General features: G+C 37.6%; 1 protein-coding gene across 1 annotated transcript in view; it reads left to right on the forward strand.

The window, feature by feature from the left end:
• The window catches only part of RPA1 (replication protein A 70), a 358,941-nt gene that overhangs the window by 244,855 nt on the left and 88,750 nt on the right, over positions 1 to 25,336 (forward strand). The window contains exons 9-10 of the mRNA XM_090373886.1: positions 3,663 to 3,858; positions 22,197 to 22,336. Coding sequence (XP_090230012.1) covers positions 3,663 to 3,858; positions 22,197 to 22,336 — 336 coding nt within the window. The remainder of the gene's footprint in view (positions 1 to 3,662; positions 3,859 to 22,196; positions 22,337 to 25,336) is intronic.

A 25,336-nucleotide genomic window follows, 5' to 3' on the forward strand; every position in this document is an offset into this window, starting at 1 on the left:
AATTGTGTCTTCTCCAATGGAGCCTTTATCTCATTGCTATTCCCAACCTCATGTTTGGCATTACAAGAATGCATAATTAGCATTAGTAGAGGCATTTGATGCAAGAAAGCAAGCTTATGCAGCATAAGCCAAAAAAAACCACTTCCACTTCACCCCTCTGTTTGTTTGAAATACCTGTCCAGCCGAGCCTTAAACTTATTTAGGCTATCAACTTTCATGACAAGTGATGGAGGTCTGTTCCACCAACCAACCACCCGCTGGCTTAAGGCAAATTTCCACACATCTATCCTACATCTGTCTTTCCTCAATTTGAATTTATGCCCTCTCAGGTGATTATTCTGAGCAAGAGGAAGAATCCCATCAGCATTGAGCATGCTCAAACCATTCAAGGCTTTATACACCTCTAAAAGTAATGGAGAAATCAATTAACCACAAATGTTTATTAAACTACCTAGAAACCTTCTGTCTGATCAATGGATTCCGTTAGTGTTGATCCAGTGTTGATATTTTGGCTTTTGTTACCCATTTATGGACGTATTGAATGGGAAAGTTCAGCAAATAACAAGCAGTTTTCTTGATATCTCAAAGGCTTTTGATCGTGTTGCATAAAAGACTTATAAACTAGGGTCTATCTTATGGTTTGCTAACTGTTCTTTGTAATTGATTATCCAGTTTTCTCTTTGATCGCTCACTGAGGGTGATGGTAGATGGCTCTCTGTCTTCTAAGTTCTCCACTAATCCTGGTGTCCCCCAAGGTTCAGTTCTTTCCCCCACTCTTTGCCTCTTGTATATTAATGACCTTCCATTGACTGGAAATCCTATCCATAGTTTTGCCGATGATAACACATTGCATTCCACTTTCGATTTTGAGAAGCCTTTCTCTGCTCAATCAGCTTCAACTTTTCAAATATCCGCTACATATTCCTTAAAAGCCGATCTCCAGGTAATTCTCCAGTGGGGCAAAGACAGCTTAGTTGATTTCAATCCTTCTAAAACTCAGTCCTGTCTTATATTGCACAGAAAGGATTCTTCTGCTCCTATGCTTATCTTTGGTGACACTCTGATTTCTAGGCAAGGTGATGTATCTCTTTTGACAAAAGCAGATTACAAATATTGCTTCCTCTGCATCTAAAAAACACGGTTTTCTCTTTTGCTCTCGGTGTTACTTCTCTTCCAGGCAGCTGTTCACTCTGTACAAATGGCGCCTCCATAGCCAGATGGGCAGGAGCAGCTGTGTGTAGCACACGCTTCTTGATCAGACCTAGGTTCGAGCCCGTGACCACCAAATACAGAGGATGCGGTAAGGTCAGGGAATGACCACCGCATATCCGCAGAGCAATATGGCTTTAGTTTCTAATGCTCCCAAAAACCAAATAACAACAACTCTGTACAAATCGCAAATCCGCCCTACCAGGGAATATTGTTCCCACATCTGAGGTAGTGCCCAAAAAATCCCCCTCAGGCTTCTAGATTTCATTCATAAAGAGATCAGTTATGTTAATTAAGAATCATCTCTAACCGAGTCTCTCCAATGTCTGTCTCATAGACATACTGTTTCTGCTGCATGCCTTTTTTACAGTTACTTCCATGGGCACTGTTCTTCTGAATTGGCTTCTATAATTCCTGCTCTCTCTTTCAAAACAGTCTGAACACATTCTGCTATCAGCCAATATCCATTTACTGTCCCACTTCAAACTCACAGAACCAACTTTTCATCTTCCTCGTTTATTCATTCAACTGCTGTTTTCTGGAACAACCTTCCTTCCTATATATTTTCTCTGAAAATTACAGTCTCCAGAAGTTCAATCTTAATGTCGACGAATATCTTCTTTTATCTTCTCACCCTCCAACCCAAGCATGGTACTAAATACTATAGGTTCTAATACTTCTCCCGTTCAAGGTTTTTATTAAAATAAATAAATAAATAAATAAATAAATACAGTACTTTGCAATTGTAAATATTAAACTTCAGTTTCCACTCCTCAGCCCATCTGCCCAACTTTTCTGTGTCAGCTGCAAACCATCGTTACTTTAGCTTAACATTGACAAATGTAAAGTACTGCAAATGGAAAGCAATTACCCCAGAGTAATGTATCAACTGTGTGGTACTATGCTGACAGTGGTAGAGAGTGAAAAAGACCTGGGGGTAGTTGTGCAGACAGATATGAAGTTTTTTGAACAGTGCAGAAAACTTCATGGTATCTTGTCAATGATGTATAGGAATTTTTCTAGCAGGGATAAAGAGGTGATTATCCCATTGTATAAGGCAATTGGTCAGGGCACACCTTGAGTACTTAATACAGGTCTGGGGGCCTCATTTTAAGAAGGATGTAGAGTTGTTGGAATGAGTATAGAGAAGGGCAACAAGATTAGGGAATGGAACAAAGGGTTGCTCTTACAAACAAAGACTTAAAATTTGCAAGTTGCAATGTCTGGAGACTAGACACCCGTGAGGTGATCTGATTGAGGTGTATAAAGCCTTGAATGGTTTGCATGGTCAATGCTGATGGGATTCTTCTTCTTGCTTAAAATAATCGCCCGAGAGCGGTAAATTCAAATTGAAGGACAGTTGTGGGATAGATGTGCGGAAGTTTGCCTTTAGCCAGCGGGTGGTTGATTGCTGGAACAAACTTCCATCTGCCATTGTAGAAGTTGATAGCTTAAATAGATTCAAGGCAGAACTAGACAAACATCTGGAGCGAGTGGATGGGCTAAATGAAAAGGATGTTGGTGTGTGTTTTTTTTTTTTTTTTTTGGCTTATGCTATATAAGCTTGCTTTTTTGCATCATGTTCCATGCTAATGCTAATTAAGCTTGAGATCTACCCTTAATCACTATTATCATCTTTCTTTTATCATTCATTTTTATTTAATAATAGTGCAGGATGCACTGAGTTTGTTAAACAATTGTACAAGTTTTGGCAACTGCCAAAACATGCAGTGATTTGCAAAGTTTGTTCAGCGACATCTGGAAGTTGAGGAGTACCCTGTACCTCCATTTTTGAAAGTGAAACAGATTGTCACCCTTTTCTCTAAGTTGATGTCTGTTTTCTCCATTTGCATTCCACATTTTTCTTGATAATCAAATTATAACTTGCAACAATAATTAAACAATATTACTAATAGTTTCCATTTCTACCACTGCATAGATATTATAGAAGATGCAAAGGCTATTTCAGAAATCATAGATAGGCAAACCTATTGGAGAAATTCTAACTAAAAACATTAACAGTACTTTTATTGATACTGAGTTCACTTGAAGTGTATCCAACTCTGGAGGTGGTTACATTGCCAAAGCGTATTAATTGAAATGGCCATAGAATATAAATTGAAAATAAAACTATATTAAAATAAAATCCATTCTCAGTATCCCTTTATATCGTGTAACTTTTTGCTGTTAATTTTTACTTGACTAAGCTTTTTCATCAGTTGATAAAGTAGAGCAGCCTTCAGTATCTAATAGGAGCATTACAAGTATAATGGTTGACAATAAAGTGTGTTGACCTTTTATTTTAATTTTTTTAAAACTGTATTCTAAATTTTTGTTATAAATGTACTATAATTTGGTTTCTTTAATTAGTATTTGGAAACTGCAATAGCAATTTTTGTAATGAATATTTGGGTTATTTTTTATGCATCATTAAATAATAATGCTATTTTCAGGTTTACTATATTTCCAGAGGCAATTTGAAAAGTGCAAATAGAAAATTTACCTCGATCAAAAATGATTATGAAATGTCCTTCACTTCTGATACCACTGTAATTCCTTGCCAAGAAATTACATCTTCCATTCCTATGCTTCAGTTTGATTTTGTGCCAGTCAATCAGTTAGAACAGGTGGAAAAGGATTCTCTCATTGGTAAGCTATTGGTGAAGTAATTTATCATACGGTACTATAATATTAGCAGTAATGGTAATGAGGATATACTGTTATCAATACAGTATATATCCTCATTGATTTTATATTGGATTATTCAAAATGTAATTTATTTCAAAGTTGCTACCATTCCCCAACCGACACATAGGCTTTATATGCATTTATTAGGGATTGTATGAAATACGTCTACAATAAAATTCAAAGTCTAATTTGGGTCACTTGACTTTTCAGTAGCTTGTCTAATTCAAAAACTCTGCCGAAATGATATTGAATGTAACAATAACAAAAATTTGCTAGCATTAGCATTAGCAAAGGCACGTTATGCAAGAAAGCAAGCTTATATAGCATCAGCCAAAATAAAAAAAAATAATAATAAAAACCCCTTATTTCACCCATCCACTCGCTCCAAATGTTTGTCAAGTTCTGCCTTGAATCTGTTTAAGCTATCAACTTCTACAATGACAGATGGAAGTTGGTTCCAGCAATCAACTACCCACTGGCTAAAGGCAAACTTCCGCATATCTGTCCTACAACCGTCTTTCCTCAATTTGAATTTATGCCCTCTCAGCCGATTATTCTGAGCAAGAGAAAGAATCCCATCAGCATTGAGCATGCCAAAACCATTCAAGGCTTTATACACCTCAATGAGATCACCTCGCAGGTGCCTGGTCTCCAGACACTGTAATTTGCAAAACTTAAGCCTTTCTTCATAAGAGCAACCCTTTGTTCCATTCACTAATATTGTTGCCCTTCTCTGTACTTGTTTCAACAGCTCTACATCCTTCTTTAAATGAGGCCTCCAGATGTGTATATAGTACTCAAGGTGTGGCCTGACCATTGCCTTATACAAGGGGATAATCACCTCCTTATCCATGCTAGAAAAATTCCTGTATATCATTAACAACACACCATGAGCTACTCTTGCAGACTGTCTGCACAGCTCAGAAAACTTCATATCTGCCTGCACAATTGCCCCCAGGTCCTTTTCACTCTCTACCACTGTCAGAATAGTACCACAGAGTTGATATGTTACTCTGGGATTACTGTTTCCCATATGTAGTACTTTACATTTGTCAATGTTAAACTTCATTTACCACCACTCAGCCCATCTGCTCAACTTTTCTAAATCCTGTTGCAGCATTGTACTGTCATTTGTGTCATTAACAACCCTGCCAACCTTCATATCATCTGCAAACTTGGACATTAAGCCTGATATACCATCACCAATATCATTTATAAATACAGAAAACATCAATGGACCCAACACTGAACCCTGATGGACTCTACTAATAACATTAGTCCACAAAGAGCAGTATCCATTGATTACCACTCTGTCTTCTCCCACTTAACCATCCCTTTATCCATAGCAGCAATTTGCCTCCAATGCCACACTGCTCCAATTTTTGCAGCAGTCTTCCATGTGGAACAGTGTCAAAAGCTTTTCTAAGATCCAGATATATGATATCAAAGTTATTCTTTGCATCCAGTTGATTGGATACATACTATGATATAGTCACAAAGGAACTGTTAGCTATAACTGAAGCCTTGTCTAGATGATCCTGCAGTGCATCTTTAACTCTTTAACCAGTGCCTCCATTAATTTCCCTGGAACAGAAGTTTAGCTAACAGGTCTGTAATTACCTGTGTCTCCCTTTGATCCTCCTTTGTGGATTGGGGTCACATTTGCACATCTCCAGTCCATGGTTACCTCCCTCTGAGTCCAGGGAAGCTCTCATAATTATGCCTAAGGGTTTGCTAACTTCCTTTGCAGCCTCCTTTAATATAATTGGATAGATTCCATCCAACCTAGGTGCTTTCTTATGTTTATCTTCAGCAATTTCTCCTCCACTTTACTCTCGGTTATTACAAGATTATCTAGCTTACTGCCAGATTTGAATACACCTCTTGCCTTCCTCTCTCTGAATAACTCCTCATGTGTGAATGTCAATGTGAAATATTCATTTAGTTTGTTAGCTAAACCATCGATATCAAGTGGACCAATCTGATTCCTTCCTTCTAGAGTTTACATAAGTAAAGAACTCTTGGCTGTTTTCTTTTGCTTCCTTTGCCAAAGATTTCTTGTAATCTGCCTTCGCCTGCCTAACCTCCTTTGTAACTTGGTTACAGACCAGCTATCATGGGCTTCTGTGTCAAATGTTAATTTATATGTATCCCATGCATTTTTCTTCTCTGTCACATTTCTAATTAGTTCATCCGACATCCATTTATGCCTAAATCTTGAACAATATTTCTTTGTTGGTATGAGAAGTTGTTGGTAAGGATAAAGGGATGGTTGAGTGGGAGAAGACAGAGAGTGGTAATCAATGGACACTGCTCATCGTGGACTAATGTTATTAGTAGAGTCCCTCGGGGTTCAGCATTGTGTCCATTGTTGTTTTCTGTATTTATAAATGATATTGATGATGGTATATCGAGCTTAATGTTGCAAAGTTTGCATACGATACGAAGGTTGGCAGGGTTGTTAAGGACACTAATGAAGTATGCTGCTAGAAAAGTTGAGCAGATGGGCTGAGAGGTGGCAAATGAAGTTTAACAATGACAAATGTAAAGTGCTACATATGGGAAACAGTAATCCCAGAGTAACGTATCAACTCTGTGGTACTATACTGACAGTGGTAGAGAACGAAAAGGACCTGGGTGTAATTATGCAGGCATATATGAAGTTTTCTGAGCAGTGCAGCCAGACGGTCTGCAAGAGTAACTCGTGGTGTCTTGTCAGTGATATACAGGAATTTTTCTTGCAGGGATAAGGAGGTGATTATCCCTTTGTATAAGGCAATGGTCAGGCCACACCTTGAGTACCGATACAGGTCTGGAGGCCTCATTTTAAGATGGATGTAGAGCTGTTGGAACGAGTACAGAGAAAGGCAACAAGATTAGTGAATGGAACAAAGGGTTGGTCTTAAAAAGAAAGGCTTAAGTTTTGCAAATTACAGTCTGGAGACTAGGCACCTGCGAGGTGATCTGATTGAGGTGTATAAAACCTTGAATGGTCTGAGCATGCGAATGCTGATGGGATTCTTGATCTTTCTCAGAATAATTACCTGAGAGGGCATAAATTCAAATTGAGGAAAGACAGATGCAGGTTAGATGTACAGATGTTTGCCTTTAGCCGGCAGGTGGTTGGTTGCTGGAACAGACTTCCATTCCTTGTTGTTGAAGTTGAAAGCCTAAATAAATTTAAGGCTGACCTGGACAGGTATTTGGAACGAACAGAGGGGTGAAATGGAAGTGTTTTTTTTTTTTTTTTTTTTTTTTTTTGGCTTATTCTGCATAAGCTTGCTTTCTTGCATCAAATGCCTCTACTAATGCTAAAAATGCTTAAAGCCTAGTAGCTTCCAAGATTAATTCTTTGAATGCTTCCCATTTTGAATTTGCTGTTGGTAACATCATCAGTTGGTTCCATCGTATAGAATTTAAATACTGTCTCAGATACCGTAGTCACCTTTACGAAAGCAAAAACCCTTCTTTGATGGTAGTTACCTCTTTGAGTAAATCCCACTTCAGCACACTGCGATCACTGCCACCTAGTGGTTCCTTTATCTGCAGATTCTCGATGCATGAAGAATCACTACTGATAATCCGATCAAGAGTATTACTCCCTCTAGTTGCCTCCCGAACATGCTGCTGTAGAAAACAATCATCCAATAAGTCCACAAAAGCTTTGCTAGTGTGTGAGTGATCAACCCCCAAATTCCAGTCAATATCCGGGAAATTAAAACTCACCCTTATAAGGCACTAATTTACTGGCCCACTCTATTTCTCTGCACAATTGTTCACTATACTCATCAGATTCATTAGGCCTATAACACACACCTACTCTCATTTTTTCTTTCCTTTCCCAGTGCCTATGTCACACCAAACAGACTCAACATTGCATTGTTCACCAACATCAATTGGATGCATTTCCTTAGTTTTTTTGTTTCTTAACTAACAGCATAACCCTCTCCTCCCTTCCTGTCCTGTCTATCCTTTCTGTACACGTTTTATTAACTATTTTTCTAGAATTTAACTATACTCCTAGCATTGGTGTACATGCAAGTATGCGTGCACCTGTTTCTACTCTTAGTTACCGTCACACAGCCCATGTATTTACTTGTTCCACTATGACTCCCAGCAGTCCTGGAAATTCCCATTGCCTTGCTTTTCGGGCTGCTGCTCAGTTGCATTTCAATAGAAGTAATGCAAGAATCACTTTTACCTCTGCCAGCGGCTACTGTTAATCTATTAGTCCATGTATCTCTCCAAGCTAGCAGTTTTCCAACCCACCTAACTCTGCCTCGATGGCATCAGCAAATATTCTTGCACCCTTTCTATTTAAGTGTATCCCATCCCTGTAGAAACAGTCTCTCTTGTTAACAAGCACAGACCAGGCTGAGAAAAATTCTACCCCTTGAGCCTTGCACAATCTCTCCAGGGCTGAATTGACCGACAAGGCTCTCATCATATACTCACTCCTATCATGTCTGGGCAGAATTATAGACACTTCCAAATTCATCCCTAACTCGTGGCTTTTTTCCAGCATTGTCTTGTACTTGTTAAGTAATTCTGCCAATCACCTACTCTTAAATCATTAGTGCCAATGGACAATATCACCGTTTTGCCCTTAAAGGATACTATCTACCCTACACCGTCATCAATCTTTGCCCCTGACAGACATACCCTGCTCCTGTTCCATCTATCCTTTTTGCACAATATGTTCCTAATTTCCCTGACAATAGAGTCACCTACAACAACTAATTCCTTTGAGACCAGCGAATTCTGCCTTGGGGTTGTCGCTGTGTTGCATGATGTTCAAGGGGTTCGAGCCCGTCACCACCAAATGCGGAGGATGCGGAAAGGTCAGGGAATGACCACCGCATATCCTGGAGCAATATGGCCTTAGTTGCTAATGCTCCTAAAAACCAAATAACAAACTAACATGATGTTCAAGTGCAAGCTCTGGCATTGATGTGGGCAGCTGAGAGCTTTATGTGCCCCTCAATTTAAATCCTTTGAGGGCATGCACCCTGTCCTTCAAGCTATCATATAAGCCCATAACAATGCCGAGTTGGCGACTGATTTCCTCGCACTCTTTACATTACGCACACACAATGACATTCCCCTTCGTAATATGATATCCCGTTCCTGATTGCTCCGCAAATATCAAACAAGCAGTGCATTTCAATAGACTGATTCAGAGGACAACTCCCCCCCCCCTCAGTCTCCCCTGAGCCACAGCACTTCCACTAATTTGAGCCTTTTGCTTTGGTGCTCTGGTCTGAGTCATGATTTTTATTCAAGTTCAATAAAATTCCAATACAAAATATAACCCTAAACCTATATCCCAATGCAGTTATAACACTATATATATGTATTTCTGTATTGAATATTATCTCCGAGTTACGTTATATGACTTTTTTATCCCTTGTCAACTTATATGTACTAATTTATGATGTTACGTTTGTAATAACTAGGTCGCTGTATTTATTTAGTTAAAAAAGTACAATTCAATTGACAATGAAATTTAAGAAGATTAATAAATTTTACTGATTAATTGATACTACTATACTCACTGTCTAGTTTTCTGTTAAACCTTACGCTATCTATTTTTCCATTAAACCTTATGCTATCTATTTTTCCGTTAAATCTTATGCTATCTAGTTTTCCATTAAACTTGTGCTAGCACACGTATCGTATAACAATGGCAGCTAGTTACAAACGGTTAAACTACGGACACAAGGTATTATTTACTTTCCAAATTGCTCTATCTAAATTCAAAATAAACCACGCAGCTTGACTAGGTCTATAAGCTACTTATAGAAAATAATTTGATCTAACAATTAAGTCAATAAAGCGGCTAAGTATAATTAAAAACTTTGCATTCGCGAGTGCTGCAAAACCTATCCACACGTGGATTTGATACCCTTACCGATTCTAAGTAATAACTTACAAAATCTCTATCTAAATTCAATTAAAACTAAAGTATTGTTACTAGGAATATAAAGCAACTCTAAAAAATAAATTAATATGCCAATTTAAGTCAATAAAAAAGCAGTAACTTCTCTATTTGCTGGAGCCGTAAAAACTCCGCCTGTTCACATGTACTCTCACACCCACTCTCCATCAAAATAGACTACTGCCTATAGTATTGTTATGCAATATTAGATAGTATCAGATGATAATATTAGATGAATCAGAGCTGTGCTACTCAATATGTTCTACGTTGATAATAATATTAGTAAAATAATAAGAGGAGTCTACCTCAATATAGTGCGTAGAACCCTTCCGTATGATACCCTCCAGAAATTAAAACGGAAAAAACGAAAAAATCGGCAAACTTACCGGTACATTAGAGTAAAAAATAAATGATTAAATAATCAATTTAAAACAATACAAATCAATTTAAAACAATTAAAAATCAAATTAACGCAATTAAAAGAATCAAACGAAAATATTCAAAACGATTTTCCTTCCTGAAGCTGACAACGCTTTTCAACCGTATGTCGTGATCACAGGAATGAAAATTACAGAATCGGGTTAAATCTGTTACTTTAATAGAGATTATTTGTCTTCGCACATGCGCGTAAAGGTCCACGAATCGGAGATCATATATGGCCGCCGAACATTAACAGAATTCTCGTGTAATTTAATTTCAACGGTTTCTGCAATTAATAGTCGCGTATAATTACGTTGAACGTTAAGTATTTTGGCTTCGTTAAATAAAAAAGTATGTTTTTCGTTAATGGCATGAAAGGCTAATTCTGACGCTGCTGAACGAGAAGCACGAACTGAGGCTTCATGTTGATTTACACGAATATTAAGAGAAAATCGGGTCGAACCCTGATAAGACGAGTCGCAATCACCGCAAGAAATGTTGTATACCAGATCATTAATTTGTGTTGCGAACGCTGAAAGAACCGAGCGATTGTTCAATATAGTGTGTAGCTTACGTATTGGCCTAGCTACAATTTTAAATTCGGTATCTTTAAAGAATCTGTTAAGCTGTTTGTGCCACTGTTCAACATATGGGACAGAAATAAAGTATTTTTTGATGTTACTGTTGTTGATTGGTGTAGTATTTTGTATCCTATCCTTAGCTTGTACCCTAATTCGGTTTATTGTGGTAATGGAATAACCCCTGTTTAAGAATCTGCTAGTTAATATTTGTATTTCTGAGTCCAAAGCAGATTCCGTCGTTGAATATTTATAGGCATTAAGAAATTGATTAAAGATAATCGATCTTTTGTAGGTGAACGGGTGATAGCTATTATAATGTAGAAGCATACCGGTGTTTGTAGGTTTTCGATAGATGCTAAATTGTATTCTATTCGAGTCCCGGGTAAGCGTGAAATTTAGAAAGTTTAATGACTTAGTATCCGTATCCTCCCTTTCCAATTAAATTTGAGTCTAGAATGAATATTATTAAACGAATGTAAAATGTCTTGGATAGTATTACTATCGGTAATAACTAGAACATCATCTAAATACCTCCCATAGTATGTGATGCGGGTTCGAAAAGGTGTCAAATGTATCTGCTCAATCGTTGAGAGATAGATCTCTGACATTAAGCCACTCAGGCTCAAACCCATTGGTAATCCAAAAATTTGTTTGTATACCTTGTCTCGAAAGGTGATGTAGTTGGCCTCAACTAACAGTTTAATTAAGTGAAAAATTTCCTTAATAGGTAGCTTCGTATAATTAATCGGTGTCGAGTTTTTATTTAACATATCCCAAATAATATCTAATGTGTATTCAACGTTTACATTCGTATATAATGAGGTAACATCTAGTGAGAATAAATTGTCATTGTCGCCGAGTCTACAGTCTTTCAGCGTATTAAATAATGTATCGTAGTTCTTAATCCCAAATTGTATTACCTGTCTAAAGGGTTTTATAATGTTATACACATGTGTGGCTAAGGATGAAAATGCCGAGTTCCTGTAGGAAACAATAGGTCGAATAGGAAACCCAGTCTTGTGTAATTTTACCTGACCGAAAAGTGCAGGAATATTGTATGTTCTGGACTTCAATTCCTTTAACTGAACCATGGTAATGTAGTCGTTTTTTCGATACGTGGTTAACGTTTTATTGTATGGATTGACCAGATTGGTAAACAGTGCCGGGTCTACTTCACGATATGTGGAGGTATCTGACACAACAGAATCTAACTTATTAATATAATCAAGTTTATCTAGTATTACCACTGTATCTCCTTTATCTGCCCTCTGTATAATAATGTCCTTATTTCCCCGAAGCTCTCGTAAAGCTGAACTGTCATGTGTATTCAATTTAGGAAGTCGCGTTTCTTTTATGTTATTCACTACTTGGTTAACTTGTTGAATAAATATATCTTTTTGTGGAACATTACGAAGTCCAAATTCAATATCAATTACGCATTGTTTTTTAGGCAGTTTTCGAGGTGGTAAATTATAATTTAGTCCTTTGGATAAAAGCGAAATCTGGTCCTGTGATAGTGTACACGAGGAAAGGTTTGTAACCTGTTGATATGTCGGTTCGTTGGATAATTGGTGAGGGGGTGTTCGTGAACTAGCTGACATATTCTGTGGTAACACGTTGTGTGTCTGTGGGGGGGGGGGATGTCACCCAACTCGTATGAACTTGGTCGCAATCCCGCGACAATGTGTTAGAATTCGCATGAACGTGTCTTGACCTATCCGATAATGTTTGCAACTTATTAACGTGTCTGTTTTTTATTTCTGAGGCCTGTGCTTCCCGTCGCAAATCTATGGAGGTCTTCAATATAGACCAATCGTTCGGATGATGAAAATAATGTTTTAATTTCGCGATAGGAAGCTTCGCGATAAATTAAAAAATTATCTACATCCGAACGATTACATCTACATCACCTTTCGAGACAAGGTATACAAACAAATTTTTGGATTACCAATGGGTTTGAGCCTGAGTGGCTTAATGTCAGAGATCTATCTCTCAACGATTGAGCAGATACATTTGACACCTTTTCGAACCCGCATCACATACTATGGGAGGTATTTAGATGATGTTCTAGTTATTACCGATAGTAATACTATCCAAGACATTTTACATTCGTTTAATAATATTCATTCTAGACTCAAATTTACATTGGAAAGGGAGGATACGGATACTAAGTCATTAAACTTTCTAAATTTCACGCTTACCTGGGACTCGAATAGAATACAATTTAGCATCTATCGAAAACCTACAAACACCGGTATGCTTCTACATTATAATAGCTATCACCCGTTCACCTACAAAAGATCAATTATCTTTAATCAATTTCTTAATGCCTATAAATATTCAACGACGGAATCTGCTTTGGACTCAGAAATACAAATATTAACTAGCAGATTCTTAAACAGGGGTTATTCCATTACCACAATAAACCGAATTAGGGTACAAGCTAAGGATAGGATACAAAATACTACACCAATCAACAATAGTAACATCAAAAAATACTTTATTTCTGTCCCATATGTTGAACAGTGGCACAAACAGCTTAACAGATTCTTTAAAGATACCGAATTTAAAATTGTAGCTAGGCCAATACGTAAGCTACACACTATATTGAACAATCGCTCGGTTCTTTCAGCGTTCGCAACACAAATTAATGATCTGGTATACAACATTTCTTGCGGTGATTGCGACTCGTCTTATCAGGGTTCGACCCGATTTTCTCTTAATATTCGTGTAAATCAACATGAAGCCTCAGTTCGTGCTTCTCGTTCAGCAGCGTCAGAATTAGCCTTTCATGCCATTAACGAAAAACATACTTTTTTATTTAACGAAGCCAAAATACTTAACGTTCAACGTAATTATACGCGACTATTAATTGCAGAAACCGTTGAAATTAAATTACACGAGAATTCTGTTAATGTTCGGCGGCCATATTTGATCTCCGATTCGTGGACCTTTACGCGCATGCGCGAAGACAAATAATCTCTATTAAAGTAACAGATTTAACCCGATTCGGTAATTTTCATTCCTGTGATCACGACATACGGTCGAAAAGCGTTGTCAGCTTCAGGAAGGAAAATCGTTTTGAATATTTTCGTTTGATTCTTTTGATTGCGTTAATTTGATTTTTAATTGTTTTAAATTGATTTGTATTGTGTTAAATTGATTATTTAATTATTTATTTTTTACTCTAATGTACCGGTAAGTTTGCCGATTTTTTCGTTTTTTCCGTTTTAATTTCTGGAGGGTATCATACGGAAGGGTTCTACGCACTATATTGAGGTAGACTCCTCTTATTATTTTACTAATGTTATGCAATATATAGCACTTTTAAATTTTGTGGTTCTGTTTACTTCCCAAGAATTACATGCAGAATCACAGAGAATTTATGCAATTGCAATTCACCTTGTGGGTGTACATGTAATACATTTTGTTTATATTGCTAAAAAAAAAAAAAATAAATGATAAATAAAAAAAATACTTTTGCATGGGACAGTTAAAAAAAATTAACTCTAAGGAATTCACAAGGTATGTAAAATAATTTTGGTTTCTTGCATGTAATAATAGTTGCTTAGTCTCGTTTTTGCCCTAATAATTATGCAGTTCCATATATATGAACTATGCATTAAAACAAGGACTGTGCTGTTCATTGTGTATAATTGTACATGCCTTCTGGAGAGAGAGTATTCATATTTCCAACATATAGACAACGAATTGTAAGATTCCTCTGGCTTTCTGTGTAAGGAATCACTATTGTATAAAATCTATGTTAATAAAGAATCTTATTATTATTTTCATATATTATTTGCTATTTAAAACTTGCAACTCTTGCAAAAAAAAAAAACTCAAATTTCCCTCTTCTTGCACTGCCACTCATTCATTAAACTTTGTAACATTGCACTAGCTACTCTTGCTAATTATAACTGTGAACTGGCCACAGAATTTCTGTGTGAATTGATGACCATTTTGATATTACTTTCAAGCAGCCGAGAGTGAAAAGAGAGAGAATTGTGTATGTTGTCAATGTCGCTGAATAAATTGATTGCAGTCATGAAATTTTACTTTGATTGTGTGGAACTAAGTCTATTTTTTTTGTGTGCATAAATTGAGTCACTATAAAAGAGATTAACCATGCAGCTGCTTTAGGAGCTTTTCTTTCATTTCAGTACTACTTTGCCAAGCAAAGTTAATAGATGGAAAATATAAAAATTTGTCACTTGAGATTGAGGTAATCTCTTACTCTTTTAAAAAATTTGTCACATACGTTCAAATTGAAATAGTTCTAACTTCCTGAAAAATCTGTTGTTTTTTTTGTGTGTGTGTATTATGCATTATTTATTTTATTATACAGGGCGTCTCAAAAATATTGGTACAAACATTTAGGGGAGGTAGGTAACATATAAAGGAATGTGAATTGCATAGGAACCCATAACCGGAAACATTACGGGAAAGTAGTAGCAGAGGCACAAGAAGCAGAAATGACACAAGACAGTAATTAGTGGCAAACATTTGACATAATATTAACAATGGAGTATGAGATGGATGCATTTCGTGATGTTACAACAGATGCTCGAAGGTTCCACCACGAGACACGATGCTTGCGTGACACCAATGCTGCGTGGATTGGTGGACACGGTCGAACACACCTGGAGTTTCTTTGACACTGGCAGCAGCGCAGATGAGTCTCGCCACGAGATCCATTTCCGTCTCCACAGACGATTAAAACACGATAGATTTGAGGCCCCCCCCCACAGAAAGAAATCAAGGCTCAATAAATCAGGTGAGCGTGGGGCCACCACGGCCAATCCATCGACACCCAAAACGCCTGTTCAAATGGTCACGAACACACCTTTCATAATGGGCAGACGCCCCATCATGTTGAAACCAAATGTTGCGTCTCACATTTGCTGGAACGTCGTCAAGTAACCCTGGTAGAAACTAACCTCCTATCGCTTGGTCACTGGTGGCACCGCTCCTGCCTCCACGTGGCGGGGAGCAGTAATGGAAACCAATGAATTTCCACGTCTAGAGCCCAAGAGTGCTCAATATGAAAATCATGAACCGACCATGACTTCTCTACCTCAAAGAGAATGAAAAAAGATGCAGGCAGACAGGAATCACCAGCTTTCCTGATTATCCATTATCTGTCGGAACAGCCTGTTAGCAAGCTCTCCCCTTTCATCATACAATGATGCCTGGAACATGCAGCAGCTTCACCAAAAATGGTGAAACGTCTCCAATCCATGGACTTGCTAATAGAGACTTCTATCCCAAGACACTCTGAACAACTATTAAAACTCACTATCTTAACCGGAATTCCAATACAAGTCACTCCACATAACACCCTGAATTCGTCCAAGGGAGTGATTACTGAGTGGGATCTACTGAACGTTTCTGAAGAAGAAATAGTGCAGGAACTAAAGACACAAAAGCGAAAAGAATCATGATACGAAAAGATGGTACCTTAGTCCCAACACGTAATGTAATTTTAATTTCAATACACCGAATCTACCAGCATCAGTCAAAGCAGGTTACATAAATTTCCATGTTCGACCCTTTATCCCAAATCCTCTAAGATGCTACAAATGCCAGAAATTTGGTCACTCCCAGACAGCATGCTGTGGTGTTTCAACATGTCCAAAATATGGCTCCACAACTCATACCCAGTCAGAATGCAAAGCACAAACTCTGCAGTATCCTAATTGCAGGGGAAGCCATCCAGCATACTCTAAAGAATGTGATCTCTGGAAGATAGGCAAAAAAATACAAAAAAATAAGACCGAAAATAAAGTCTCCTATCAAGAAGCTAGGAAACAAATTAAACTAATCATGCCAGATAGCTCTTATGCCTCAGCTATCCACTCCCACCAATCAGTAGCATGTCAGAATGAAGTGTCACTCTCTCCAGATAAATCGATCGCAGACTGGGCTCGATCAGTTCTATCGACCCAGCCTACATCAAAGCCAAACACAGTAGATCAAAGTATGAATACGCCTCTCACAGCTCCAACCCAAATCATAACCCATGGTAAAGTAACAGAAAAACTGCAAAAATCGGATCCTGTCGAGGTTAATCAACCACCCTCAACAAGGATGGATACCGATGATATGATCACCCAAGACTTTCTTGAATTACATGCAGATGGTGAAATGGAAGGTAACAATGATTCAACACGCCCCAACTTTCCCAGAAAAGAAAAACCTAAGCTAGATCGTCACAAACAACCCATTTATAAAAAAACAGTGAGATTCATCTCCCTCTTACAAATCCAAATAATGGAACAGATCATCCAATGGAACTGTAGAGGCCTTCGCAGTAACATCGATGATATCCATGAATTAATTCACCACTACAGACCTCTTGCAATGTGCTTGCAGGAAACGAATTTGACACCTCAGATCTCAATTGCAATCAAAAATTATACTATGTTCAGACAGGACAGAGCTGGCACTAACAGTGCTCACAGAGGAGTAGCAATACTCGTGGATTCAAGCATCCCCTTCAGACGCATCCATTGACAAAACTGCCTTAGAAGCATTTGCCACTCGCGTTGTAAATGGTATTACACTGACACTGGTTTCAATCTATCTTCCGCCAAAATCATCAATATACTATTCAGGAAATCGAAGATCTTGTTTTGCAGTTACCATCTCCATTTTGTATACTAGGAGACTTTAAGGCCCACCATCCTATATGGGGTTCCTCTATATCAGACAGACGAGGGAAGCTTATTGAAATGTTGATAGACAGGCTAAATTTAACTTTACTAAATACTGGCACTCCCACGTATATTCATCTCCCTACAGGTTCAACATCTACAATAGACCTTTCCATTTGTTCCCCAGTCCTCTTTCCAAGTGTAGATTGGATAACTCTAAGTGATCCTTATAGCAGCGACCATTATCCGATAATCTGCAAAATTCAAACATCCTGTTCCTTTCCTTCCCAACAGAAAATCCAATTAAATGGAAATTTTCAAGAGCTGATTGGACAAAATACAGAATGCACATATCATTTGACAACTACATTATTCGGTCCTGTTCCATCGACAGTGTTACTGAGCACATCACAAATCAAATTCTGACAGCCGCATCCGCTACCATTCCTCAATATCAAGTAAGAAATAGACGAAAAACAAATTACTGGTGGAATGAAGACTGTAACCATGCGAAAAAAGAGAAAAACAAAGCGTGGAACCTTTTCCGCAAACATCTAACCACCGCCAATCTTATTAGTTATAAACGTCTTAGAGCAAAAGCTCGTTACATCAGACATAAAGCAAAAAAAGAAAATTGGATTAAATTCGCCTCATCAGTAAATAAAAATACCGATATCAGATTAATCCGGAGAAAAATAAAATGTTTAAACAGTAAATTCCCTTCTTTATCCACCCCAGTACTGAACTGGAATGGACAGGAGCTTACTACTCCTCCAGAAATATCAAATGCACTGGAGATCGTATTTTCTCAGTTTTCCTCTTCTACCGCCTATGATCACACATTTCAAAAACTTAAAATGGTTGCAGAGAAATCCAGACTAAATTTCACTGAAAATTCTGCTTTTTCTTATAATAAACCATTTACCATGCTTGAGCTGCAACAATCCCTTAACAACTCAAGAAACAGTGCTGCTGGCCCAGATGGGATATGCTATGTAATGCTCCAAAATTTGAATCAAAGATCACTCTCCTTACTGCTCATATTTTTCAATCGAATTTTTTCATACATACCTTCCCAAGTTCCTGGCGTCATTCTTATGCACTAGCAATTGCAAAGCCCGGTAAAGATCATTCTGTTCCGCAAAATTACAGACCGATATCCCTTACCAGCTGTCTAAGCAAAACTCTCGAGAAAATGTTACATCGCCGTCTCACTTTGTTCCTGGAGTCCCAAAACTTGATTAACAACAACCAATTTGGATTCCAGAAAAATCGATCTTCATTGGATCTCATGATCAAAACCGAGACAAACATTAGAAATGCTTTCATCAAGATGGAACATCTCGTCATGGTCTGTCTTGACGTTGAGAAAGCCTTTGACACTTCATGATGCTTCGGCCTCTTAAAAGATCTGCATTCTCTTGGCCTGAGAGATAATTTACCATACTTGATCAAAAAATTTTCTTCATCGGAGATCCTTTCAAGTTCGTTACCCTGGAACCCTCTCTAAGATCTTTACCCAAGAAGAAGAAATTCCGCAAGGGTTGGTTCTCAGTGCCACTTTGTTTGCAGTGAGAATGAACCATATAATTGAACTCATTCTGAAAACTGTAGATGCGTACCTTTTCGCAGATGATCTCTCAATATCCTGTCATTCTCAAAACATGCATTATATTGAACGCCAGCTACAAATATCAATTAATCACATCCTGACATGGATGACACAAAATGGTTATAGACTGTCCAGTGAGAAATCTGCTTCCATTCACTTCTGTACAGATGCAATATGCATCCTGAGCCCGAGCTCCACCTGAATAACCATCCTCTTCCCATAGCTAATTGTATTCGTCTGCTAGGATTATTTTTCGACAGCAAGTTAAACTTCCAAAAACACGTTGAATATCTCCAGACAAATTGTCAAAGAAACTGAACATACTCAGAGTCTTATCAGCGACAACATGGGGAGTAGATCGTTACAGCCTGCTTCACCTATACAGAACCATAATTAGATCATGCTTGGACTATGGGGCGCCTGTTTTCGATTCTGCTAGGGAGAGTGTTTTATCTCGCCTCAACCCTATTCAACATTCAGCTCTTAGAACAGCATTAGGTGCGTTCAGAACATCTCCAGTGCAAAGTTTATATATTGAAGCCCATGAACCTCCTCTAAATATCAGGAGAAAAATATTGCTGGCAATCAAGATCCAAAGCCAGGTAACCCATCCTAATTGGTCAATGCTTTATGATCCGCTGTATATGACCCTGTATAGAAACAAACCACAGACAGTTCGGCCTGCTGGTATTAGGCTAAAACATCTAGCAAAAGATTGGGATATACACTTCGATGAAATCTTGCAAGATCCTATAGATCCCGACCCTCCATGGTCTGTCATCATGCCATGTTGTGACAATTATTTCCACCAGTGGGGTAAACACTCTCTATCAGACTTTACCATCCCACAACTACACATTGAACATACCCAACATTTTTCTGACTTTGCTAAAATATATACAGATGGATCGAAGTCTGAGAGTGGATCGTGTGCAGCAGTGGTACTCCCTGATAACATCATTTCTCTGTCTCTTCCGACAGAGTGCAGTAGCTACACAACTGATTTATATGCCATAAAGCTTGTATTAGAAAATGTCTTCCATATGTCAATTCAAAAGAGCATAATATACACAGACTCGCAAGGTTCCGTATTAGCACTGCAAAACAATTCCCTGCCTACTCACCCATTATTAAAGCTCATCAAAACACAGTTGATACTTCTTAGAGAGCATCAGCAAAAGGTTATCATCTACTGAATCCCAGGCCATACCGGAATACCAGGAAATGAAATTGCAGATGATGCTGCCAAAAATCCATCCAGCTCAGCCCCAACAAATTCGCTAGTACCCGTCACAGATTATAAAATGAATATACAAAGAATATGTAAAGATCAATGGACTCTTCAGTGGCAAACGCAATTTCATAATAAACTACTCCAAATAAAATCTTTTCCAAAATTATGGGCTTCTAGCTCCATAGCAAACAGACAAGAAGAAGTAATTCTAGCCAGAGCCAGAATCGGCCATACTCGTTTAACTCATCTGTTTCTTTTGTTAGGAAATGATCCTCCCCAGTGTAGTCATTGTCATATACCACTCACAGTAAAACATATATTTCTGGACTGTACTCTATATAATAATACTCGACTAATGTCTTTCAGTTCTCTGTCAAATTCAAAGGAACTTTTGTCACTTAGCCATATCATAGGCGAAAATTCAAATCTCGCAGAATTCTTCTCCTTCCTAAAACGAATAGGATTGTATAACCGTTTTTAACTGCTTCTAAATCAACAAACGCAGACAGTATGCACCACTTCCATAAGTGCAATATGGCCTAAGTAGCCATTGCACTTTAAACCCCAACAACAACAACCCTGGTAGAACTTGTTCAAGAAAGATCCGATATTTAGCGGAGTTCATGCTGGATGGTAACAGCTATGGGCCGACTAAGCAGTCACCGACCATACCTGCCTACACATTTATTGCGAAGTGATGTTGTGCTGCATGGGGGGGTGCATACCGTGCGGGCCCTCTGCTAATCCATGCACTAGGTGCATGTCTGCCAGCTCACAGTTCATATATCGATGCATGCTCTTTGGCGACTACTGCTTGAATGAGTAAACCAGAAATTTCCCTCTCACGAACTGATGAACAGTGCCATGTACCGACCTACGGTGACGTTTCCGGTTATGGGTTCCTATGCGATTCACATTCCTTTAGATGTTACCTACCTCCCCTAAACGTTTTGTACCAATATTTTTGAGACACCCTGTATAGTTATAGTTGTAATATTTTGCTTTCAGTGAGTATCTTACCTGGTTAATCTCTTCCATGAATACCCGCTTATTTACATGTACAAAAATATTAAATTATTTCACACAACCAAGGTAAAATTTCAGAAGTGTATTCAGACTGAACATTTTCTGTCTACCATTGTTAGCTGTTTTAAAGTGATATCAAGTTGATCATCAGCTCACATAGTGTAATTAGCAAGATTGCTTTTTGCATGGTTACCAAGTTTACTGAAAGTGATAATATAAAAATTTAAAAAAATTTTACCCCATTTTTACATGGATTACAAGTACAGACAACCCTTGTATAACACAGTACTGCTACAATATGGTACTTATATAACATGGATAAAGAATTTTGGTATAACTCTCCTTTGTCTTACTTGGCTTCTGTGCACTGAATTACATCAATATAACATAGGTGTTGTATTAATATGTATTTCCCTCTCATTGGAAAGAATCATAGAGCCCCAAAACATAATGTATTTAATTAGTTGTGTGTATTAAATTATCTAAATTATGCTAACCCAATGCCGTGCAGTATTTGTCATTACTAAAATTTCTGATCCCAGCATCCATACTAATGTCTTTCATTATTATGAATGCAAGGATAATAATCAGTAATATTTTTGTTGTTTTACATTCTTTGCTGTTCTTTTAATTGTTTTCACCCCTTCCCCATAAAATATTGAATAAAATTTTTATAGGTACATTCAAAAAGTATACATGTCAACAAAGAATGCACACTGTCAAGAAGATAACTGTGTATTCTTTTTTCACCATTATATCAAAATTCAACAACAATATTATTTTTTTTTATTCAAATGACATTTTTTTTTTATTTTGTGTTAAATCATTGCAGATGTCATTGGTATATGCAAAAGTGCCTCAGAAATTCAAAATATATTATCTCGAACAACGAATAAAGAACTAAGGAAGAGGGACATTCAGTTAGTGGACAAAAGCAACACCCAGGTTTCCCTTACCCTATGGGGAGATGAGGCAAGCAAAACCCTTATTCATGTTAATATATTACCTGATATTTTTAAGTTATTAAAATAATGGAAACTGGACACGAATTGAACTTGGTTCTGCATATTGAATCTGATACTGGACATGTATTTCTTACTCCCATGTCCAGGAAAATGTAGAAATGGAGCCATTCTAAGTCTTCAGCTGAGAAACTTCAAAAATTACCGTGTTTTAGATATTAAAAGTAGAAATGTAGCACTTCAATATATTTCATGAACAATTGAAGTGTATCCCATGATGCAACATTCTCTCATTCAGAAGAGAGGTGTGTAATTGAGAGTGATATTAGTTGGTAAGTGTGACTGTGCATTTTGCAGTGCCCCCTTCCCTTTACTGAAATATATACAATGTCAAGCTAGGAAAATACACTCAGGACTATGATGTAGCAAATGGCATCATAAGCTGTTAGAGTTAACTTCCTATAAATTATGTTTATTCAAGTTTTATCATATGTAAACAGATGACCTTGTCAGTCTATGCTCAGTACTGCCACAGGTTATTCAGAATCCAATCTCCAAATGTCTGATATTAGAGTGATATGAGAGAGAGAGAGAGAGAGAGAGAGAGAGAGAGAGAGAGAGAGAGAGAGAGAGAGAGAGAGAGAGAGATTTCTCTCCAGGATAAAACATTAAACTGATAAAATAAACTTGTCAGTTGTTGTGAATTGAGATTTATTGAAATGCTACTGTTCAAAAATGATTGGCTGAATACTTAACTGAACCCTTTCTTCAGTTAGTTTGTTTCACAGCTGGTCCCTCACAGTGAATTTTCATAGCAGCAGGCTTTGTGGACTGAGTTTTTTTGGGTAATTTTGTAAAAATTAAAACTTTGTTTATAAATCTGGCTGTTCCTAATGAATTAATTGCAATTTAATTAAATCCTATGAATTAAAATTATCAAGTGAATTGTATTGTGTGTTACATTAAGTATGTTAAACTCCCATGCAATAGTAGTATATAATAATTGGCGATGTTCCTAGATTCCATATTAAATCCTAATCAGGAAAGATGTGGTGATGTTGTTACTGCATATAGGTACTGGACAGCTCTATAAGATAAGATCTGTAAGGGACCTTCTATCCTGTGCAGTAGTTGGTAACAAAGACTTGAGCAGATTTCAAAAATGGTTAGAGAAGTGGCAGCTATATTTTAATGCAGCAAAATGCAAGGTCTTACACTTGGGGAATAGCAACCCCAAAATAAATTATAAACTTGTTGGGGTTGAATTAAAATCAGTAGAAGAAAAAGGAATCTGAGAGTTACAATACAGGCAAATGTGAAGTTTTCTGAACAGTTGCAAAAATAGGCAGTCATGTTTTGGTTCTCATTGCAAGTACATGACTCATCTAAGTAGTGTCTTTTTTTTTTTTTTTTTTTTTTTTCCTTCTAAGAATGCCTGTGCTATTATGAAGATCCAGATTCCTTTGTTCTTTATTCTTCCAAGAATTTTGCAGTATTTTGACCCTGTATATCTATTGATATATTGAGATACAGCCCTTTTTATGAAGTTGAGATTTGATGAGATTGAGACTAACCTCGTCCAAAACTTCTGTAAATTCTGTTATTAACTATACATATAGGGGTACAGTAAATGACACATGTGGACCTGTCAGGCAAAATGCTTGATTGTAAAATAAGGCAAAAGTACTCATAGGTAATTATTGATTAGGGCTGTCATTTCCAATAACACACAAGAATTTTATATCATTTCCTATTCTTAGGCAAATGTGTATTATACACTGAGTACTTAATACCTTTTTGGGCCACTATTCACACAGATAACATCTGCTATTTGCCTAGGCATTAACTCCATTATATGTTTGAAGATGTCTGTAGGGATTTGCAGCCATGCTGCCAGCAAGACTTTCCATAGTGTCGGAATAGATTACCGTTGCATGTCCACATGCTACACTTCCCATTCCAAAACATCCCCACAGGTGTTTAATTGGATTGAGGTCAGGTGAATTTGGAGGGCAATCAGAATGGATGATATCTTCACTGTATTCCTTGAACCATTCGTGACCGGTAATGTCCCATTGACACAGTGCATTATCTTTTCGGAAGATCCAGTTTCTGTCTGGGAAAAAATGCAACATGGCCAGGTGGCAATGTAGCTTAACACATGGTCTCCTAAGAGCTGCTAGTAAACGTTATCAGTGAAATGTTAGTCCGTACACACCAGTGGTTCTAGTTTTTGCTCACAAAACATGCCCCGTATTATGCAACAACCACCACTTAATATAATTTGTATATAATTATAATTTGCATAATAAGCATGTAATTTGTATTTTCTTATCTACTTGTGTTTTTTTTTTTTTTTTTTTTTTTTTTTGCTAGTACAACAAAAGCCTGTGACTTCCTTCACTATATGGCTATTACTACTATTACCTCCGTGGATAGAGAACACCATGCACAATGGGTCATGGGCTCGTGTTGCTTGTACCACACGTGGAGGCATCTGTTTTATCAGGTATATGGACTCTTCCAACTAGCACACTCATTTCCAGTCCTCCAGTGTCCAACCATGTGTTGTTGACACCGGAGTATTTACCATCGACAATGATCAGTAGTGAGGAGAGGGTGTGTCTTTGGTAACCTGCTGTGGAACCCTCTGAGTGTGTGGTGTATCGTCATTTGGGATATTGTTCTTGCATTCCCCATATATTGCTGATGCTATTGAGGCAGAGTTAGGTGGGTCAGAAAACTGCTAGCTTGGGGGGATACAGGGACTAATAGATTAACAGTAGCTGCTGTCAGAGGTAAAAGTGATTCTTGCACTACTTCTATTGAAATGCAATTGAGCAGCAGCCTGGAAAGCAAGGCAATGGGAATTTCCAGGACTGCTGGGAGTCATAGTGGAACAAGTAAATACATGGGCTGTGTTAGGGTAACTAAGAGTAGAAACAGGTGCATGTCTACTTGCATGTACACCAATGCTAGGGTTATAATTAATAAATTCGATGAGCTTGAA

This window comes from Mastigoproctus giganteus, chromosome 5, assembly GCF_048544385.1.
Source record: "Mastigoproctus giganteus isolate SK-2022 chromosome 5, ASM4854438v1, whole genome shotgun sequence".
In the NCBI taxonomy this organism is placed as follows: Eukaryota; Metazoa; Arthropoda; class Arachnida; order Uropygi; family Thelyphonidae; genus Mastigoproctus; species Mastigoproctus giganteus.